Source organism: Elephas maximus, chromosome 3 (assembly GCF_024166365.1).
Source record: "Elephas maximus indicus isolate mEleMax1 chromosome 3, mEleMax1 primary haplotype, whole genome shotgun sequence".
In the NCBI taxonomy this organism is placed as follows: domain Eukaryota; kingdom Metazoa; phylum Chordata; class Mammalia; order Proboscidea; family Elephantidae; genus Elephas; species Elephas maximus.
In genome coordinates, this window is record NC_064821.1 from 66,355,536 (window position 1) to 66,374,973 (window position 19,438).

General features: G+C 48.8%; 1 protein-coding gene across 1 annotated transcript; it reads right to left on the minus strand.

Moving 5' to 3' along the window:
• Positions 1–861: 861 nt before the first annotated feature.
• On the minus strand, positions 862–13,476 carry PAQR7 (progestin and adipoQ receptor family member 7). The gene is made up of 2 exons (XM_049875899.1): positions 13,420–13,476; positions 862–2,861 (listed from the first exon to the last, which is right to left on the minus strand). The coding sequence occupies exon 2, from the start codon at positions 2,837–2,839 to the stop codon at positions 1,793–1,795; it is 1,047 nt and encodes a 348-aa protein (XP_049731856.1). The 5' UTR covers positions 2,840–2,861; positions 13,420–13,476; the 3' UTR covers positions 862–1,792.
• Between the last annotated feature and the right edge of the window lie 5,962 nt (positions 13,477–19,438).

Below are 19,438 nucleotides of genomic sequence, written 5' to 3' on the forward strand. Positions count from 1 at the left end.
GAAACCATGCTGTGTGAAAGGTTCTTGACATTGTACAAGGAATTTGCATTTTTTTATTTTTGCTGAATTGTACTTAACTGTAAATGAACTACCCAGGGCCTGAAATCTTGTCTCATCACTGAATCCTCACCACCATCCCAAAAGCTGGGGTCCGCAACGCTACCCTAAATGGATACACCTTAAATCTGTCAATCACAAGGCTCCCCAGGATATTTGGCAGCGGAGCGGTATCTCTTAGTCATTTGTTTCGTTTTGTTCTTATTTGTGCTTGCTAATTTTCCTTCCCTGTACCACCACCGTACATGTACTGGTTGTGTACTGCGGGGGAAAAAAGCAATATTATAAAAATTAGCATTTTTATAAATATTGACCTTTGAAGAAAAGTCCAAAAAACAAAATTTTTGTCACATTATAAAGTGGGATTGTGTATGTTTTAAACACATTCTTTTAGGCTCCTTTAAAGCTTATTTTGTAAAACTGTCCCCCTCCCCTGTCCCTCAGTAAAAGTGTGCAAGGCCCTCACCCTACCCAAAACCCCAAAAAGAAAAAAAAAAACCATTGCTGTTGAGTAGCGATCCTATAGGACTGGGTAGAACTTCCCCACAGGATTTCCAAGGAGTGTCTGTTGGATTCAAACTGATGATCTCTTGGTTAGCAGCCAACTCTTAACTACTGCCCACCCCTAAAAAAAGAAAAAACCCCTAGGCAAGGATAAACAGGAACTGCCTTCCCACCCTGCCCCCACCCCCAGGGGCCCCATTTTCCTCTGGAAAACCTCCTCCAACACTTACCGGAGCCCACAGGGGACCCAGGGCACCCTCCCTGGGACAGGAGAGAAAAAGCAGAGAGAGGCAGTTGCTATCACAGTCACTTTATTGCATCCAGGACACATTAGAGTCCAGCTCATCCATAGCCTCAGCCCCACAGAACTCCTTCCCCACCTCTGGGCCTTGCACAGATTTTTTCCTCTGCCTGGAATGCCTTTCCTCTTCTCCACCTGCAAACTCCTACTCACCCTTTCCGGCCCAGGACCCTGAGGTCAGGGCAACACTGATTAAAGCCTCGATCATCTGGCACTGATCCCCAGCCTGTGGCCTGTCGCTGAATGGATCACTGAATCGTGAATGAAGGAGCCAGGCGAGAAGCTGGGAGCAGGGTTTGTGGACATGGAGGCCAGAGCTAGGAGAGTTGGGGCTCACCATCTGAGATGGTGACTGAAGGGGTGTAGCAGCACTGGATAGGCTCCATGTAGGTCTGGCACAATCTTCTACCTCTGGGGGCTCTCTGGAGCTCCAACACCCCAGCCTAGGGTTCAAGGGATAGTAACATCCTGTACACATTTTAAGCCTACACTTTCCCCATCTACCAATGAAATCTGGGTAGAGTGGGGTGCTGAGGCCTCCCCTATCTCTCAGATCAAATCGATTCTAGCCTAAATTCCACCTTCTCCCCAATAATCTGGGAGGACTCCAAACCAGGGTCCTGGCCCAAGCTGGCCCCTAGCTCCACCCCTAATGAGAAGCAAAGGAGGGACTAGCCAGGGTACCCCACACCTTTATCTCTTTCCCTCTCCCAGGGCAGAGAGCTGGGGCACACCCAGGAGAGGACCCCAGCAGCTCCCAGCCGACCCCCAAATCCAAGGACTAGCCAGTGCTGCCCTTGGCAGCTGAGGTGTACACAGAGAGTTACCGCGGGCCAGACACAAAAGGCTTTACCAGGCCTTGTTCCCACCTGGAGCCAAGCCTGGACCCTTGAGCCCCTACACCTCCCTCCCCAGCAGCTGCCACCCCCTTCACTTGGCCTTCTTCTCAAGTTTGCGTCGCACCAGCTGGCTTAGGAAGAGCGCGGTGAGGACACTGCTGCCCACAGTAAGCAGGAAGAGGGCAAAGAAGTTGTGGGGCCAGCGGGTGTGCAGGGGCTCATAGATGGGCCGCCGGGCCTCATAGTCCAGTGCCACGGCCTCCAGCTGAGCCAGCGTACACATGACCAAGAAAACATGGAAGAGTTGGTGGCCCTGCCCAAAGACGTGGCAGCTGCCAGGGAACCAGCGTTCAGGCATACAGGCCGAGAAGAAAGCAGCAGCCAGCAGGAAAAAGATCACCTGGCACTTGTGGTAGAGAAGAGCAGGGTCGTCCAAGCTAGGATCAGGGGACACCAAGATGCGGTGCACCACAGGGCTGATGTCCAGCGCATAAGCCAGCGCCGAGGGCACCTCCTGGCAAGTGCGACCCAGCAGGCCTGGCTTCTGGCTGTATTTGTTGTAGCAGGAACCAGTGCAGGAAAGCCAGGCAAGAAAGGCAGCCATAGGCAGGAAAATGCCCTGCACCTGGGCATGCCAGGCGGGCTCGATGGCGTAGTAGAAGTGAGCCAAGGCACTGCCAAACTGGTACACGGCCACACCCACGTAGTCCAGGAAGAAGAAGCTGTAATGCCAGAACTCAGACTTGGCCTGCAGGAGGTGAGCCAAGGCACTGAGGGAGAGGTAGGTGAAGGAGGCAAAGGCGATGATGAAGAGGGGCAGGGCATGTGGGTCCCCCCAGAAGTCCACGGTACCCACAAAGATGGCCAGCCGCAGCAGGAGCACCAGGGCCGCCAGCAGGTGGGTCCACACGTTCACCACCTCATTGTGCTGCAGGAACAGTGTGCGGAAGTAGAAGCGCCAGGTCTGGTGCAGTGGCCGGTAGCCCACATAGATGTATGGCTTCCAGAAGAGGGGTGGCACCTCGGCCCGGTCCACCGTGAAGACAGGCCCTGGCTGCATAGATGGCTGAGACTCCTGGCAGATGTGTCTCAAGCTAGGGAGGAGATGACTGAGCTTCTGGGCCATTGCTGTGGCCATGGCTGTGGGCCCGGACAGGGAGCTGAGGAGAGAGGCCAGAGCATAGTCAGTGGCCTGATGTCATCAGCGCACAAGCAGCAGCTGGGGGGGCTTTGATGCCAGGTCCTACTCCCTCCCCCCACCCCCTTATGCCTCCACTGGGTCTAAGAGGAGAGGGGAGCTCCATGAGAACAGGGATCTCGGTCTGTTTTGTTCCTTGATGTATCCCAAGTGCCTATAACACTGCCTGACACAGAGTAGGTGCTCAATAATGTTTGAGGAATGCATTAATTAATGACTACCTCCTGACCTCCCTTCCCCCTCCCCCACCCACTCTACAGTAGCAGTCTCTTCATTAGACTCCCTGCCTTAGTTACTCCCATTCAAGGCTCCACACAAAAGCCCCAGCTGTTTTCTTTCCTAAAGCACAGATCTGGCATGTTGAACACATGAGAGGGTGACAGGCTCTCCTAGCCCTGTGTTCATACCACCATCAGCACTCACTTGGGTGGAGACAATGATCTCGTAACAGACCTGCTGCCTCCAACTTTAGCCCTTTCAGAATGGCCAGGGCCTCTCACTGACCCTTCTGCACAATCTCATCCCTGCTACCCTTTCCAGCCTTATTATTCAACCATAAAAAAGTGCACTTCAAATTCAGCCACAGGCTAATCAAACTCCTGGGCCTGCTGTCTCACGTGCCTATAGCTTTGCGCAACCTGTTGCCTCTGCCTGAGACATTTTCCTCATCTTGCCTGCCTGGCAAATGCCTCTTCATCTCCCAAAACCCATTTATTCTGTTATGCTTTCCCTAGCCTCCTGAATCCCCTATGATGACAATTCTACTTGAGGCATAACTACCCTTTGACCATTATAACACCTCTCATGGATTTGTTATTTTAAACTCAGCAAAGATAAGCAGTTTGTCTCCTTATTTTGTAGGCCCCTGGTGCTTTGCAGGTAGCTGGTACTCAATGTTTGTTGAATTAAAAAAGAAAAAAATGACATAACACCCGCTCATACTCTCCAAGACCCAACTCAGAAAGCCACTTCTTCCTTAAAGTCCCCGGCTAACAATTGATCTAGTTGTACTTTCCCTCAGTCATGCCCCTGTTCAGAAGTACTCCACAACCCAGTCCTCCCACACTCCCGTGTGGTTGTTGATTCCAAATAAATCCAGGCCCCCCATGATCTGCTCCCACCCTCATTTCCAACCGAACCCAAATGCCACACCCTGTGCTAACTTCCCTTCCCTCCACGGAAGTGTTTGAAGGCCAGTACAAGCTGCCACCTCCAAACGATGTCTCGGACTGCCTTCTCCTTTCCCCTAATTTCTTAAGGCATGTATAATGTTGTGTTGTTGTGTACCATCCAGTCCATTCCCACTAATAGCGACTTATAATGAGTTACACAGTGTAGCATTCACTAGTTTATCCAACACTTACTGAACCCCTTCTCTGCCTCAGGCCCTATGCTTGGGTGCAAGAAGAGTCAAGTAAAAAGAGATTTGATCCTTGCCCTCAGGGACCTCATGGTCTGGTGAAGATTACAGACAGGAAAACAAATAACAGCAAATACTTAAATAGAACTCGCTATGTGCCAGGTACTGTGTTACACCTTCATGTCTAATTGACTCATTTAAGCCTTGAAACACCCTATGAGGTAGATCTGGGTTATTTCTATTTTCCAGATGAGGAAATAGAGGCACAGAAAAGTTAGGTACCTTGCCCAGCTACCTGGCTAGAAAGTGGCAGAGGCACAATCCCAACTCAGTCTACGCTCTTAACTGCTACCTAAACTGCCCTTTGTAAGATGAGGTTGTTATTGTTGTTGTTAGGTCCCGTCGAGTCATTTCTGACTCACAGTGACCCTATGTACAACAGAACGAAACACCACCCGGTCTCGCGCCATCCTCAAAATCTTTGGTATGTTTGAGCCCATTGTTGCAGCCACTGTGTCAATCCATCTCATTGAGGGTCTTCCTCTCTTTTGCTGATCTTCCACTCTACCAAGCATCATGACCTTCCCCAGGGACTGGTCCCTCCTGTTAACATGTCCAAAGTACATGAGACGAAGTCTCTCCATCCTTGCTTCTAAGGAACATTCTGGCTGTACTTCTTCCCAGATAGATTTTGTTACTTCCTCTGGCAGTCCATGGTATATTCAATATTCTTCCCCAATACTATAATTCGAAGGCACCAATTCTTTTGCCTTTCTTATTCATTGTCCAGCTTTCACATGCATATGAAAAAAAAAAAAATATGAGGCGATTTAAAACACCATGGCTCAGGTAGGGTACACATTAGTTCTTAAAGTGACATCCGTTGCTTGTTAACACAATTTTTTTTTGTGACTCTCTTTTTTTTTTATTTTTATTGTGCTTTAAGTGAAAGTTTACAAATCCAGCAGGTGCTTAAAGAGGCTTTCTTCAATCCTGATACCTCATTCTTCTTCAGATAGTCCAACTTCAGCTTCTCGGATTATTTGCTCAGCATATAGGTTGAATAAATATGGTGAATGGATACAACCCTGATGCACACCTTTCCTGATTTCAAACCACAAAACAACTGTCTCTTGGTCCACATACAGGTTCCTCATGAGCATGACTAAGTGTTCTGGAATCCCCATTCTTTCCAATATTATCCATAATTTTTTATGATCCACACAGTCAAATGCCTTCGCATAGCCAATAAAACACAGGTAAACATCTTTCTGGTATTCTGCTTTCAGCCAAGATCCATTTGACAATGGCAACATTATCCCTCATTCAACGTCCGCTTCTGAATCCAGCTTGAATTTCTGGCAGTTTCCTGTCAATGTACTGCTGCAGCTGCTTTTGAATAATCTTTAGCAAAAATTTTACTTGTATGTGATATTAATGATATTGTTCAATAATTTCCACAGTCTGTTGGGTCACCTTTCTTTGGAATAGGCACAAATATGGATCTCTTTCAGTTGGTTGGCCAGGTGGCTGTGTTCCAAATTTCTTGGCACAGACAAGTGAGCATTTCCAGTGCTGTATCCGTTTGTTGAAACATCTCAATTGGTATTCCATTGATTTCTGGAGCCTTGTTTTTCACCGATGCCTTCAGTGCAGTGTGGATTTCTCGATCATGTGCTACCTCAGTTCTTGATCATATGGTACCTCATGAAATGGTTGAACATCTACCAACTCTTTTTGGTACAATGACTTTGTGTATTCCTTCCATCTTCTTTTGATGCTTCCTGTATTGTTCAATATTTTCCGTGTAGAATCCTTTAATATTGCAACTCAAGGCTTGAATCTCTCCTTCAGTGCTTTCAGCTTGGAAACGCTGTGTTCTTCCCTTTTGGTTTTCCAAGTCCAGGTCTTTGCACATTTCATCATCATACTTTACTTTGTCTTCTTGAGCCACAATTTGAAATCTTCTGTTCAGCTCTTTTACTTCATCATTTTTTCCTTTTGCTTTAGCTACTCTATGTTCAAGAGCAAGTTTCAGAGTTTCTTCTCACATCCACTCTGGTCTTTTATTTCTTTCCTGTATTTTTAATGACCTCTTGCTTTCTTCATGTATGATGTCCTCGATGTCATTCTACAACTCATCTGGTCTTCAGTCATTAGTTTTCAGTGCATCAAATCAAAGACGAGGTGGCAAGTGCTATTAATCATGATGTACTGTTTTGCCTGGTACAGGTTGCTTAATTCAGGCTTATCATCATTCATTCTGTCATTCATTAATTCAAATATCTATTGAAAAACTAGCACCTGCCACACAACTCCCCTTCCCCCCCCCTAATAAATTCCGTCCAACAAGCCTCTTGGACTGAGTGCCCAGGCTTTCTATCTACTGTTAATCAGTTATTTATTTTAACTACTGTTGCACCAGGCATCATAGAAGGCAAAGAAATTCAGGCAAGAATAAAGCATTCAGGTTCCCTACCACCACCAGCACCATATCACCTCCCAAAGCCACCCAAATAATTCACACACAGTCCAAGTATATGCAGGGTACTTGCTATGCAGAAGTGGTGTCAAGACAGCCCCCCAGCCTCCCTTCAGCCTGATTTGCATCCCTAGGCTCCTGCTGCATAACACTTCTGGAGTCAGCCCTGGTCCTTGGCCTTGTGTTGTTGTTGTTAGTTACCATCGATTCCAACTCACAGTGACCCCTTGTGTGCAGAGTAGAGCTGTTCCCTAATGTTTTCAAGGTTGTGACCTTTCAGAAGCAGATTGCCTGGCTTGTCTTCTGAGGCACCTTTTGGTGAGTTCAAATGCCAACATTTCAGCTAAGTGGTCGAGAGCTTAACCATTTGCGACACCCAGGGACTCCCCTGGCCTTGTGCAGTCAGGTGTTAAATAAGTAATTACTATGCAGAATGGCTGCTACAACAGGGGAGTACAGAACTTGTCTACTTCCTATCCCCCACAGAGCCTGGCACAGGCAGGTCTAGGAAGCAGACCTTGCTGATGAATTAATTAGTGGAGCTGCTACATCCAGAGCAAAAGAACCCCCTGGCTCACCTTGCTCGCTGGGTAGCCAGCATTGGGTTTCTAATAGACTGGGTTTCAACCTCAACAATCTGCTCTCCACCCTTGCACACAACTTTTGTCAGAACCTTAGGGGGCCAGAAGAAAAGGCCTTTCAGATCATCTCATGCAGCTCCTTTGTTTTATGTTGAGGAAACCAGAGGCCACAGACAGGAAGGCCTTTCCCAGAGTTGCCCAACCTACCATGGGGGGCAGAGGCCAGGACATAATGAATGCAGTGGTACTCTGGGGATACCTACTTCCCTGGTCCTTGTGATCTGTTCTTGGAACTTCCCAATGTCTAAGAGTACGTTAAAGGTTCCAGAAAGTCCTGTAGTAAAGAAGCCTGCTTAGCTTTAACCCGCAGTTGCCAAGCTTATGTGCCCAAGGATTCCTTTCCCAGTAATATTTCTTTTATAAAGCCAGGTGAAATGTAAGCAGCATCTACTCTATGCTCAACTCTTTACAGCTTTGGTGCATTTAATTCTCATGACTAGCCTGTGAGGTAGGTATTACTATGCCCATTTTGTTGTTGAGAATATTGAAGTTCAGAGGGGTTAAGTCCCTTACCCACAGTCACACACAGACAGAGTGGTGGAACCGGAATTTGAATCCAGGCCTCTGACTGCAGAGCACAGACATTCTCAGCCACTCTGCTGCTGCCCTGCCCTGTTACACCTATCTACATCCCACAGAACTCCTCTGGAAAATCCTGGTCTAGAAGCAGGTCCCTTCTCATAAATTATTTCCCTAGGCTTCCAGCAGTTTACTCGCATGCAGGGACCTCAGTCTCCCTTCGTTACCACTCGCTCCACATCAATGAAGCTTTGGTTCATAGACGCCTCCTCAGGTGAGTGATAGCTTTTACTCACAACCCTCCCCTGCCCCACTCAAGACATTTAGGCCCTAAGAATAGAACCCAGAGACAACATACCAGGTTGGCAGAGGTCCTGCTGCCATATTTCCTTTAGACCTAGGCCAGAGGCCACATTCCATCTAAATGGGTCTGTTTTCAGAATTAGTTCCCATCTTCTGACTCCATGAATCCAGGAGAAAGCAGGGGGCAGGGCAAGCATGAAGCAGCAGCTGCAGGATGAGGGGAGGTATCCAGAGGGTACCACCGAGGCATCATCTGAGCAGTCTGCCCACAAGGCTGCCAGGCCCTGCCTGTCCAGGCATCCTATCCCAGCCTAACACACCTCCATGGGCCCTCTCCAAGCCTCCCAAATTGACCTGGTTACCTTGGGGTTTCTCTGGGCAAATTGGCCAGATGCCAAGTGCTGGGTAGCACCTCCACAGGTGAGGGTCACTAAGGGCGGGGCTACCAGGGACTAGAGGTGTCTTGTGTGATGTCACCAGAGGGTGGGGCTAAAGACAGTCTCCCCACATCCTTCCCCTCCCCCATCACCACTCCCACATTGATCAAATCCAGGCTGAACTCTGTGTCCTCCTATACAGGCATCAGCTGTGGAAGGAAGCTCATCATTAACCTCTGCATGGGACATATGGGGAAAGTGAGGGCTGCCCACAAGGCAAGGGCAAAACTGGGCTGGGACAGGTATCCAGGGCCTGGCTGACAAACGTCAGGCAAACTGGGCTTGCTTCTGTCCCCTACTCAGTGAAAACAGAAATGGAAGGAAGTTAGGAATAAAGGAGAGAGCAGACATTCTAAAGGCTCGCAAAGGAGATGGACTTCAGATTCAGACAAACCAGGTTTGAATCCTGACTCCACCATGTACTAGCTGTGGTACCTTAGGCAAGTGACTCACCTTCTCTGATCCTTAGGTTCCTCAACTGTGAAATGGGAATAATAATATTATCTACCTCATAAATTGCTCTGAAGATTAAATTTATCGGAACATATAAAGCTTTAGCACTTTTCAGATATTCAATAAATGGTAGCTATTATTTTTATTATTAGTATTAATAGTGGTAGTAGTATTTGAAATATCCCCAGCCTGAGAGATTTTTTTGGGTTTCCTTAAAAAACTCAGTCCTCTTTTAGCCCTCAGCAGCTGGTTCCACTGGATTTCAGGGCCTCAGAAAGTTAACTGTGTCTCTTTAAAAGTCTAACTTATCCCTGGGCACATTTGGGGACCAGAGAAATTTGGCTGGAGTTTCAACTTCTAAGGACACTGACCTTATTTAATAATTAAATTGTTCTCAGCAAAGATCATTCAAGATAACCCCTTTGGATTCACCAGTAAACAGTTGCCATCGAGTCAATTCCGACTCATGGTGACCCCATGTGTACCAAAGTAGAACTGTGCTCCATAGGGTTTTCAATGATTGGTTTTTTGGAACTAGATCACTAGATCTTTCTTCCGAGGCACCTCTGGGTGAACTCAAACCTCCAACATTTTGGTTAGTAGCCAAACCCTGTTAACCGTTTTCACTACCCAGGGACTCTGATGGATTCACAGGGCCATGAAAATTGGCACTTGTCTACAGATCCGAGTAGGTGGCTGGGAAATAAAATCCTCAAGGGGAGGGGCTTCTGCTCCAGCAACCCCAGCAGCCCCCTCCCAGAATGGGATGGTAAAGGTGGGTGAACAATGTGAGCAAGTAATCCAGAAGGCAGCTGGACAGGCCTGACATGTCTTGTAGGAGGATTGGGAGGCTCTGGGTTAGCTGAACCTCAGAATTCAGATCTACAGGGCTAAGGACAAGCTCCTCCTCCCCTCCCCACCCACCTCTTCAGCCCTCCCAACTCACATTCCCCTTTTCCTAAACTCCAGGCCAGCCCTTCTCAGCCCCCTCTCAATCAAGGCCTGACACCCCTAGTTCCTCCTGGTCTCCACCTGGCACATGCTGTCAGAGCTTCACAAGATACCCCATGGGGCAAAACAGAGGACCAGACTGTGAGATGGGGTAGAAAACTCAGGAGCTTTGGAGTGGGAAAGTCCTGGATTATATCCACCCCACAGACTTTCCTCAGTGCTTACTATATGCTGGCACAATGCTACAGGGGCTGCGGCACGTGGTGAATGCCTGATGGGGCTCACCTGCACGAATGCCCATGGGCCTAGGAAGATCCAGCCCAGGAGGGAAGCTGGCCAGGTGGTGACCTTGGAGACTGGCCAGAGCTGCTGCCCCGGGGCGGGGGGGCGCCCAGCAGACTGGCTCGAGAAAAGCCAGAATCCCCATTTCTATGTGAGGGTGAGATTTCTAGCTGTGTGACTTTACATAAGTCCCCTCATCTCTCTGAACCTGTTTCCTCAATGATAATAGCTATCTCTTGGGCTCTTGTGAAAGAAAAATAAAGTCCTGGGCACAAGGTGCCTGGCACAGTATTGGCTCTAATATTTTTGTTGGGTTCTAGTTCTGGCTCAGCCACTCAATGCCTGTGTGGCCTTGGACAAGTCCCTTCCCATCAACCCTGCTTCCCCAAATGTCAAGTGATAAAGTGAACTCATCAGTGACCTCAAAGGGCCCTTCAAGCCTTAACATTCCAACAATATTTACTTTAGGCCTACTATGTGCTAGCCCTGAGGTGGTGCAAATGGTTAACGTGCTCAGCTGCTAACCAAAAGGTTGGAGGTTCAAGTCCTTCCAGAGGTTCCTTGGAAGAAAGGCCTGGTGATCTACTTCTGAAAAATGAGCCGCTGAAAACCCTGTGGAGCACAGTTCTGCTCTGACACACACGGGACACCGTGAGTCAGAATCGGCTTAACAGCAACTGGTTTTTATGTGCCAGGCAGTAGAGCTTCAACAGTGAACAAAGCAGTTTAAAACACTTCAAGGGACTAATAGCTTAGCTAATTAATACCTAAGGGCATTAATACCTAAGGGCATTAATACCTAAGAGTAACACCAAAGGGTACTAATACCCTGCCTTCTTGGAGTTGAAAGCCTAACTAAATAATACCTAAGTATCGTAAGTATTATTTGGTTATAATTCTGCTTTCTCTTTTGCCTCCTTCCTGGTATGCAAAAATATTCATTGTTGCTTTTCCGGGCCCTGACTGTTCAGCACAGTCTCTTAAAGATGATTTTATCTTGCCATGGAAGGCAAAGTCTAACTTCATTAGATGAAGATAATAAGGCTGGACCAGTGTTAATACTGGGGCTGTTAAAGGTAAACCCTCTCAAGGGGCCTGAGGAGGAAGACACAATGTGGGAGAACCAGAAAGAGAAAACCATGAAAATATTAACCCGTAGATGTCGAGTGGATTCTGACTCATAGTGACCTGTAGGACAGGGTGCAACTGCCCCATAGGGGTCCCAAGGCTGTAATCCTTACAGAAGCAGACTGCCACATCTTTGTCCCACAGAGCAGCTAGTGGGTTCAAACCGCCAACATTTCCGTTAGCAGCTGAGCACTTAACCACTGCGCCACCAGGGCTCCTTATGAATAAGATTAGGCACTGATATTAATCATTTACAGTGGCTTGCTGTTTACAAAGAATTTTCACATTTCACCTCCCCCTCACAACTCTCTGAATCTCCTAACTTGGGGGCTAAGCCGATGTCACAGCCTCTGAGGCTTAAAAGCAGAGCAGGTCTGTCAGACTCCAAACTCAGTGCTCTTGCCCTTCCACCATCCACCATCGACAGTGGTCAACTCCAGGCACCCAGCCGGGTGGTCACAAATTATTCCTGGCTGGCCTCCCAATCTCTCAGCAACTGGGTCACCTCCCTCAACGCAAACCAATTCCCCAACTCAGCCCAATGTGTTTAAAGAAAAAGTCCCTCCATGTATTCCAAAACCGAACAGAAACGAGTATTGTTTTTTGTTACTGCACTTGGGGCCTCCATTTTGTCCTGAAAAAAAAAATGTGATCAGCATGAAACAAGTACCTCTTAAAGGAATTCTTCACCAAGCTCAGACTCACAACTGCTCTGAGGTGTGGAAGAGCATGGAGGAGGAAATCAGGCCCAGTGTCTACGGTCACCCAGGACAGGGGACAGAAAAGGGACCGAAATTTCACCAACTAATTATCAAGGGCCCCTCTGAGCAGGGGAACTGAGGCTGAAGAGGGGAAGCTTCTCCCCAAGAGAAGGAAGGTGGCCCCATGACGGGAGGCTGGGTCCCCACTGGGATCCTGGGCCATCCGCCCAGGAGTAGCCAGGCTCTGAGAATCCATCAGACTCCTTAAGCCACCAGCCTTGGCCTGACCTGGCCTCCTCACTTCTCCCAGGCCTCCAGACGCTCCAGGAGAACCTCTGGGGGTCCTCAAAGCCCACAGGCTTGAGGCAAGTGCTGTGGGCTTTGTGCAATCCCCTCTTCCCCTTCCCTCACTGGGTGTGGGGAAACCTCCATGCTCTCCTGACACCAGGGGAGGCTTCCTCTTCTCAAGGGGCTAGGCTGCTTGGGCTTTTGAAGTGAGAGCCCCTCCTGGTCCCCAGCAGTGCTGTTCCGGCTGTTCCCTTACTCCAACTAAATCCCCTGACATCACCCAGTTCCTAGAACCCACAGCACTCCTTGACCCCAGGGTCTCACCTAGATTCCTCCTCCAGCACAGGCCTTGAGCTCCTCCCTCCAGCTTTCCTCCTCCACCCTACTCCCTCACAGACTTGTTCCCTCTCCACTCTCCTCTTCTCCATCCTTTACTCTCCCCCTGCAATGCTCCTCCTGGGGCTGGCTCCCTCCCTGTCCTCACACCCTCCCCAGATAGGCTGTCTCTCCCTTTGCCTCAGCCCCATCCTCCCACTCCCTCCTAGCTACGCTCCCCTCGCTCCCCTCCTGGACGATCTGTCCAGCTTTTCCACCCTTCTCCACCTCTCTCCTGCGCCCACTCCCTTCCCACATGCTCCCCCTCCAGCTCTGATTTCCTCCCGTCCTCCTCCTCCTCCTCCCACTCTTCTCTCCCCTGAGATGCTCCCCCCACCAGTTATGCTCCTCTTTCCTGCTACCCTCTAGCTGATTCCCTCGATAATCACCCCACTCTTAGCCAGAAATGCTCCCCCTCCAGCGATGCTCCCTGCCCGCCCTCTCACTCCCCTCCACGTGCGCCCCCATACACACACAGCCTGAGCCTCCCACGGCACATAGAACCCCTAGCCCCGCCAGCCCCGCCAGCCCCGCCGCGCCCCCGGGGAGCACTCCCTCTGCACCCGGTAGGGCCGCTCCCTGTCCTCCTCAGCCCCGTACCTGCGGCCAGAGCAGAGCTGGAGAAGTTGCCGTCCGCCGCTTCCGTCCCTGACCGCAGACGGGCCGGCAGAAAAAGGGGCGGCCGGGCAGCAACCCCGCCCCTTGCCGGGGGAGGGCAGGCGGGCCGGAGTGGCGCCCCAGGGTGCTCCCGCTGCCGCTGCCTGGCCGGGGCCAGGGCGATCCTGGGCGCGTCACCGCCCCCGCCTTACGGTTACACAAACAGCCGCCCTCCCCCCTTACGTCCACGTGTTGCACGCGAAGGAGAGAGGGGTCACCCACAACAGCGACGACAGAGCCTTGGGAGTTCCTGTGGTCGCTGTCCAGATGGGGAAACGGAGCACAGAGAGCAGAACTGGCTGCCCGAGGCCCACCTAGGCAGTGGCTGCTGAGGCTTGAGGGGAGCCAACTTGAACCACAAGCTCCAGTTTCTGGGCCTGATTGACACAAGTTGGGGTAAGGGGCTGGGGGCAAGTAGCAGGAGGGCAGACAAGTTTCCCAGTTAGAGCCAGCGGCCCAGCTCTGCACCCACTTAAACCCACACACCCCACCCCTCACACAGGCTACTTCGGGTCTATATATGCCAGACCTATCCCACCTTCATTTCTCTGCCTGGGGCCTCCATCTCCTCTCCTGGCACCAGTTCCCACAAATTAGGCAGGTACTCTTGTTGACTCATTTTACAGATTGGAGAACTGAGGCTCAGACAGGTGCCCTGGGATTGGCTAAAGGAGATGCATCTGCCCTCTGCAAGGGACCTGCAGACAAGAGACCCCCACATGAGTGCCCCCCTCAGACTGCACCCATGGACGGTTCCAGTGCTGACCCCAGCCCCACCCAAGGTACCCGCCAGGCCTGACTTCACTTTCCTGCCTCAGGGCAGTCCCTGAAACTGAGGGAGCCAGCTCAGCCTGCAAGCTTAGATGCAGGCTAGAAGTGCAGGCAGTTAGCACCCTGGGGCAATCCTTGCCCAGTGGAGTATGGGAGGTGGGGGATAAAGCCCAGCTTCCTGCCTAACAGAAGACAGCTCTGGAGGCCTTCTGGATGTGCGGGTCTGGACTTTCGGGCAGTGGAATTGAGGCTCCATGCCCTGAAATAGCGACCTGGAAAACATTCCAGTGCTTCTCCTCCCTGTCTTACTCTCCCACTCCCTCCCTTCTGCTTCCTGGAACAAACTTCCTGCACTTCAGTCTTTGTTTCAAGCTCTGTTTTAGAGGAATATCAAACCAAAACTTCCAGGAAAACAACCTCAGCAGGAGAAAGAGTTGACTTTAAACCCCTGCCAGCCCCAAAGAGCATCGAGACTAGCTCAGGACAAGTATAAGTTAAATAAGACATTTCCTGACTTTGTAACCCCTCCTTGCTCCCTCCTGCATCAGCACAGTGGGCAGCTGGGGGAGGAGGGCAAAACACAAAGGGCAGAAATGGTGAAGAAGCCAACCATACCCTCCTTTTCTACTCCAAGACTCAGAGATGCCCATACCTTCACACCTCAGAACCTTTGCACTTCACGTTCCTTCCAGAACTAACTGTGCCCCACGTGGGGCTGGTTACTTAATTTGTGGGGGCCAGTGCAAAATGAGGACCTTTGTTCAAGGATTAAGAATTTCAAGAAAGAGACAGCAAAGCATTAAGGCAAGCAGGGGCCCTTCTAAGTGCAGGGCCCCATGTGGCTGCCCCAGCCGCATGCCCGTGAAGCTTAACCTGTCTGTCCCCAAAAAGGTGAGCAAATGGCCACCTCACTGCCTTCAGATCTCTATTTAAATGTCACCCTATCAGAGGCTTCCTCTAACCACCTTTAAAAACTAGACCCTCATTTTCCTTAGTGTACCTGTCACCCATGGCATGCTGTCTGACTCCTCTGGCCAGAATGTAAGCTCCCAGAGGTCATGCCTTAGTTTCCTTGTGTTGCTGAAACAGTGGCTTTAAAGAACAGAAATTAATTCCCTCACAGTTCTGAAGGCTAAAAGTCCAAATTAGGGTCTCAGTCCTGTGGATTCCTTCTCTGTCCATAGCCCTGGGTATTCCTTGGTTCTTTGGCTATCTGCATATGGCATCTGTCTTCTCCAGTTTCTACTTGCATCTGTGTCTGATCTGCTCTTTTTATAACTCAAAAGTGATTAGGTTTAGATCCCACCTTTAAAAAACAACATGAGGGTGATATCTGACTTCCTCTAACTTCACAAGGGGGGAGGAAAATCAAGGTCAACAGCCCAAACCTGATCGCTATGGGGTGAAGGTCAGACATGCTTTCTCGCTCCAGTGTCCTTACCAACTCTGACACCAACCGTCCCTCCCACGGCACTCTCTGCTTCTGCTAGGTTCGATAATTCATTACAATGGCCACACGGAACTCATACACAGTACTCACAATTATGGGGTTTATTAGGGAATAACAGTTAACAGTTCAGGCTCAGGAACACCGAAGGATACAATTCTTCCATCAGGATAGCCTCTTTCCAGCCATGCTCACAGGCACGCCTGGCCCTGGCTCTCAGCCTCTGCTCAAGGCCATTCAGCTTTCTCACTCTGTGGGCCAGGAAGCCCACTGTGCTCTCTCCTGCAGGTCTCTCTTGCTGGTCTCTACTTCCTTGGTGGTGGCGGGCTCTTCTCTTTCCTGCCTCTGGGATGGCTCATTTGAAGCCCAGTGGGATGGCAAAACTGACCAGTCCTTTTGGTGGGCCACAACTGCCTTATCACACAGTCCCACCCAGACTCTTGGGTGGAAGTTACAAGACCATGTCTAGAAAGCCCACACAAAAGTGATCTATGGCACAGCACCACACTACTTGAGTATGATCTAATTAGCATAACAAAGAAGACCCTATTTCCAAATAGGATTATATCCATGGGTATAAAACCAAAAAACCAAACCCATTGCCACAGAGTTGATTCCAACTCATAGTGACCGTATAAGACAGACTAGAACTGCCCCATACGGTTTCCAAAGAGTGTCTGATAGATTCGAACTGCTGATCTTCTGTTTAGCAGCACTACACCACGAGGGTTTCCATCCACGGATATAGGGGTTAGGATTCCAACACATATTTTGAGGGGACACAATTCAGTCCCTAACAGGTCAGCAGTGGTATCCAGTGGCTGCTATATCCCCAGGGCCTGGAACAGTTCCTGACACATAGTAGGTGCTCAACAGAAAGGAAAGGAAGGAGGGAGAAAGGAACCTTCCCACCTGGGGAAGGCCTAGGCTGAGGGAGAGGAAATCTTTGACTTGGAATAAAGTTTCCAGTTGTGACTATTACACTTCTGAAATGAAATGAAAAATTTTTTATGACTTTTTTTTAAATCTGAGCATGCCTAGTCAAGTCATGGAAACTGTTCCCAGGTTCAACCAAGGGAACAGAAGAACCAGCCCACAGAAAGTGTCTGAACAGGCACCCTGTTACCGTCGAGTCAATTCCAACTCATGGTGACCCTGTAGGACAGAGTAGAACTGCCCCATAGGGCTTCCAAGTTGTAACTTTTACAGCCTTGGCAACAGTATGGGGCAATTCTAGTCTGCCTATAGGCTTTCTGTGAGTCAGAAATGACTCGACAGCAATGGGTTTTGGGTTTTAATCTTTATGGAAACAAACTGCCATATCTTTCCCTTGCAGAGTGGCTGGTGGGTTCGAACAGTTAGCAGCCAAGCGCTTGACCACTGTGCCACCAGGACTCCTTTTCTGAACAGGCAGTGGGGGCAAAAGACAAAGCTGTTTGGTACTGAAAGATTGGCAGTTTGAAGCCACCCAGTGGTACCTCAGAGCCTTGCAGTGTGCTTCCAGAAAATCAGTCATTGCAAACCCCACACAGTGCAGTTCTACTCCGTACACATAGGGTTGCTGTGAGTCAGAATCGGCTTGTCAGCAACAGGTTTGGGTTTATTATTATTATTATTGTGGTTTGATTAATCCTCTTATTTTAAGACTACAATTTCTGAGGTTTAATATCCTCTTTTTTTCAGTATATTAGGCCTTAATTTTCCACCAGTTAAGGAAATTGAGCCTAACATCACAGACATGAACACTATACAATTTTCTTTAAAGCAGATAATATTGAAGGAGCCCTGGTGGCACAATGGTTAAGCACTTGGCTGCTAACTGAAAGTTCAGCCGTTTGAGCCCACCAGTGGCTTCACAGGAGAAAAGACCTGGTGATCTGCCTCCATAAAGATTACAGCCTAGGAAGCCCTATGGGGCAGTTCTACTCTGTCACATTGGGTCGCTATGGGTCAAAATCGACTTGACAGCACACAACAACATTAGATACACATTGAGCATCTAGCCTGTGTCAGGCTCTCTGCTCAGTCCTGGGATTAAAAAAAAAAAAAAAGCCTGTTGCTGTCAAATCATAATGACCTTATAGGGCAGAGTAGAACTGCCTCATAGGGCTTCCAAGGCTGTAATCTTTACGGAAGCAGACTGCCACATCTTTCTCCCATGAAGCAGCTGGTGGACTCAAACCACCAGCCTTTTGGTTAAGAGCCAAATGTTTAACTACTGCACCACCAGGGCTCCTTAGAACTGGGATGAGCTAGATGTGGTCCCTGCCCTAAACATTCTCCATGGTCCTACACGATCAGAGTGATCTCTGTGGGGGAAACAAAAAGCAATCATTTTTAATAGCTGCTGCAGAGCCTCCCCTCAATCAGGCAGGCCATTATTTGCTCAATCATTTCCCAAATACTGCATGGTCAGGTTTTTCTTTTCTTTTTCTTTCAGTACAAAAATAGCATTACACATAATCATATCAAAAAGAATTAGATAGTTAATAAATTTAACAAAAGTAGTACAAGACTCGTATACTGAAAACTACAAAATATTTCTGAAAGAAACTTAAAAAAATCTAAATAAATGGAGAGATATTCCATGTCCATGGGCTGGAAAACTCAATATTGCCATTCTCTCTAAGTTGGTCTATATATTCAACACAATCCCTATCAAAATCTCAGCAAGCCTTTTTGCAGAAATTGACAAGCTAATCCTAAAGTTTATGTGAAAATGCAAAGGACCCAGAATGGTGAAATAACGTTGAAAAAAAAGAGCAAAATTGGAGGACTTAGACTTCCTAATTCAAAATTTACTGTGGAGCATATTACTAGCGTAAAAACAGTACACAGTAGTATTAGTATAAGAATAGACATATGGACCAGTGAAACAAAACAGAGAGTTCAGTAATAAACCTTTATATTTATGGTTGCGATGTGATGGATCGCTTTTGTGTAGCCTTTTTTGCTATGGTCTTGTAACTCCCACCCAGGTGATTGAGTGGCGCTGTGCAGATAGGGTAATTGTAGCCCACCAAAGGAATTGATCAGTTTTGCCATCCCACTGGGCTTCAAATGAGCCACCCGAGGGGTGGGAAGGAGATGATCCTACCACCACCAAGGAAGAACAGCCAGGAGCAGAGACCTGGGATCCCTGCCCTGAGAAGCTCCTGGAACCAGGAGACTGAGAGAGCAAGCTGTAACATTGGAGACAGCAAGAAGTGGCAGCAGAGACCCAGCAGCAGGAGACAAGGTGGTAGGCTTTCCGGCCCACAGAAAGAGAAGGCTAGTGCCTTTGGACAAAGCTGAGGGCCAGGGAGAGGTGCGCCTGAGAGCACGGCTGGGAAGAGGCTGTCCTGATAGAAGAATTGTAACCTTGAGTGTTCCTGAGCCTAAATTGTAACTGTTACTTCCCTAATAAACCCCATAATTGGTTGTATTGTCTGTGAGGTCTGTGTGGCCATTGTAATGAGCTATCAAACCCAGCAGAGAAGTAGAGACTGCCGTGGGAGGGACAGATGGTGTTAGAATTGGTAAAGATGGCGGACAGAAGAGTACGTCTGACCTCTGACTCATAGGAATCAGCCTTGAGCTGTTGATCTTGATTATCCTTCCTCCTTGTGAAGTTAGAGGAGGTCGGACACATCCCCATGCCGTTTTTACAACAGTAAATTTAGTGAAGAAAAAAAAAAAAAGATAAACCACAGATTAGGACAAAATATTTGCAAATCATGTATCTGATAAAAGGTTTGTATCTAG

What these genes read in the sequence shown, in the direction of transcription:
- PAQR7 (XM_049875899.1), bottom strand. Translation starts at nt 2,839, where the DNA reads ATGGCCACAGCAATGGCCCAGAAGCTCAGTCATCTCCTCCCTAGCTTG.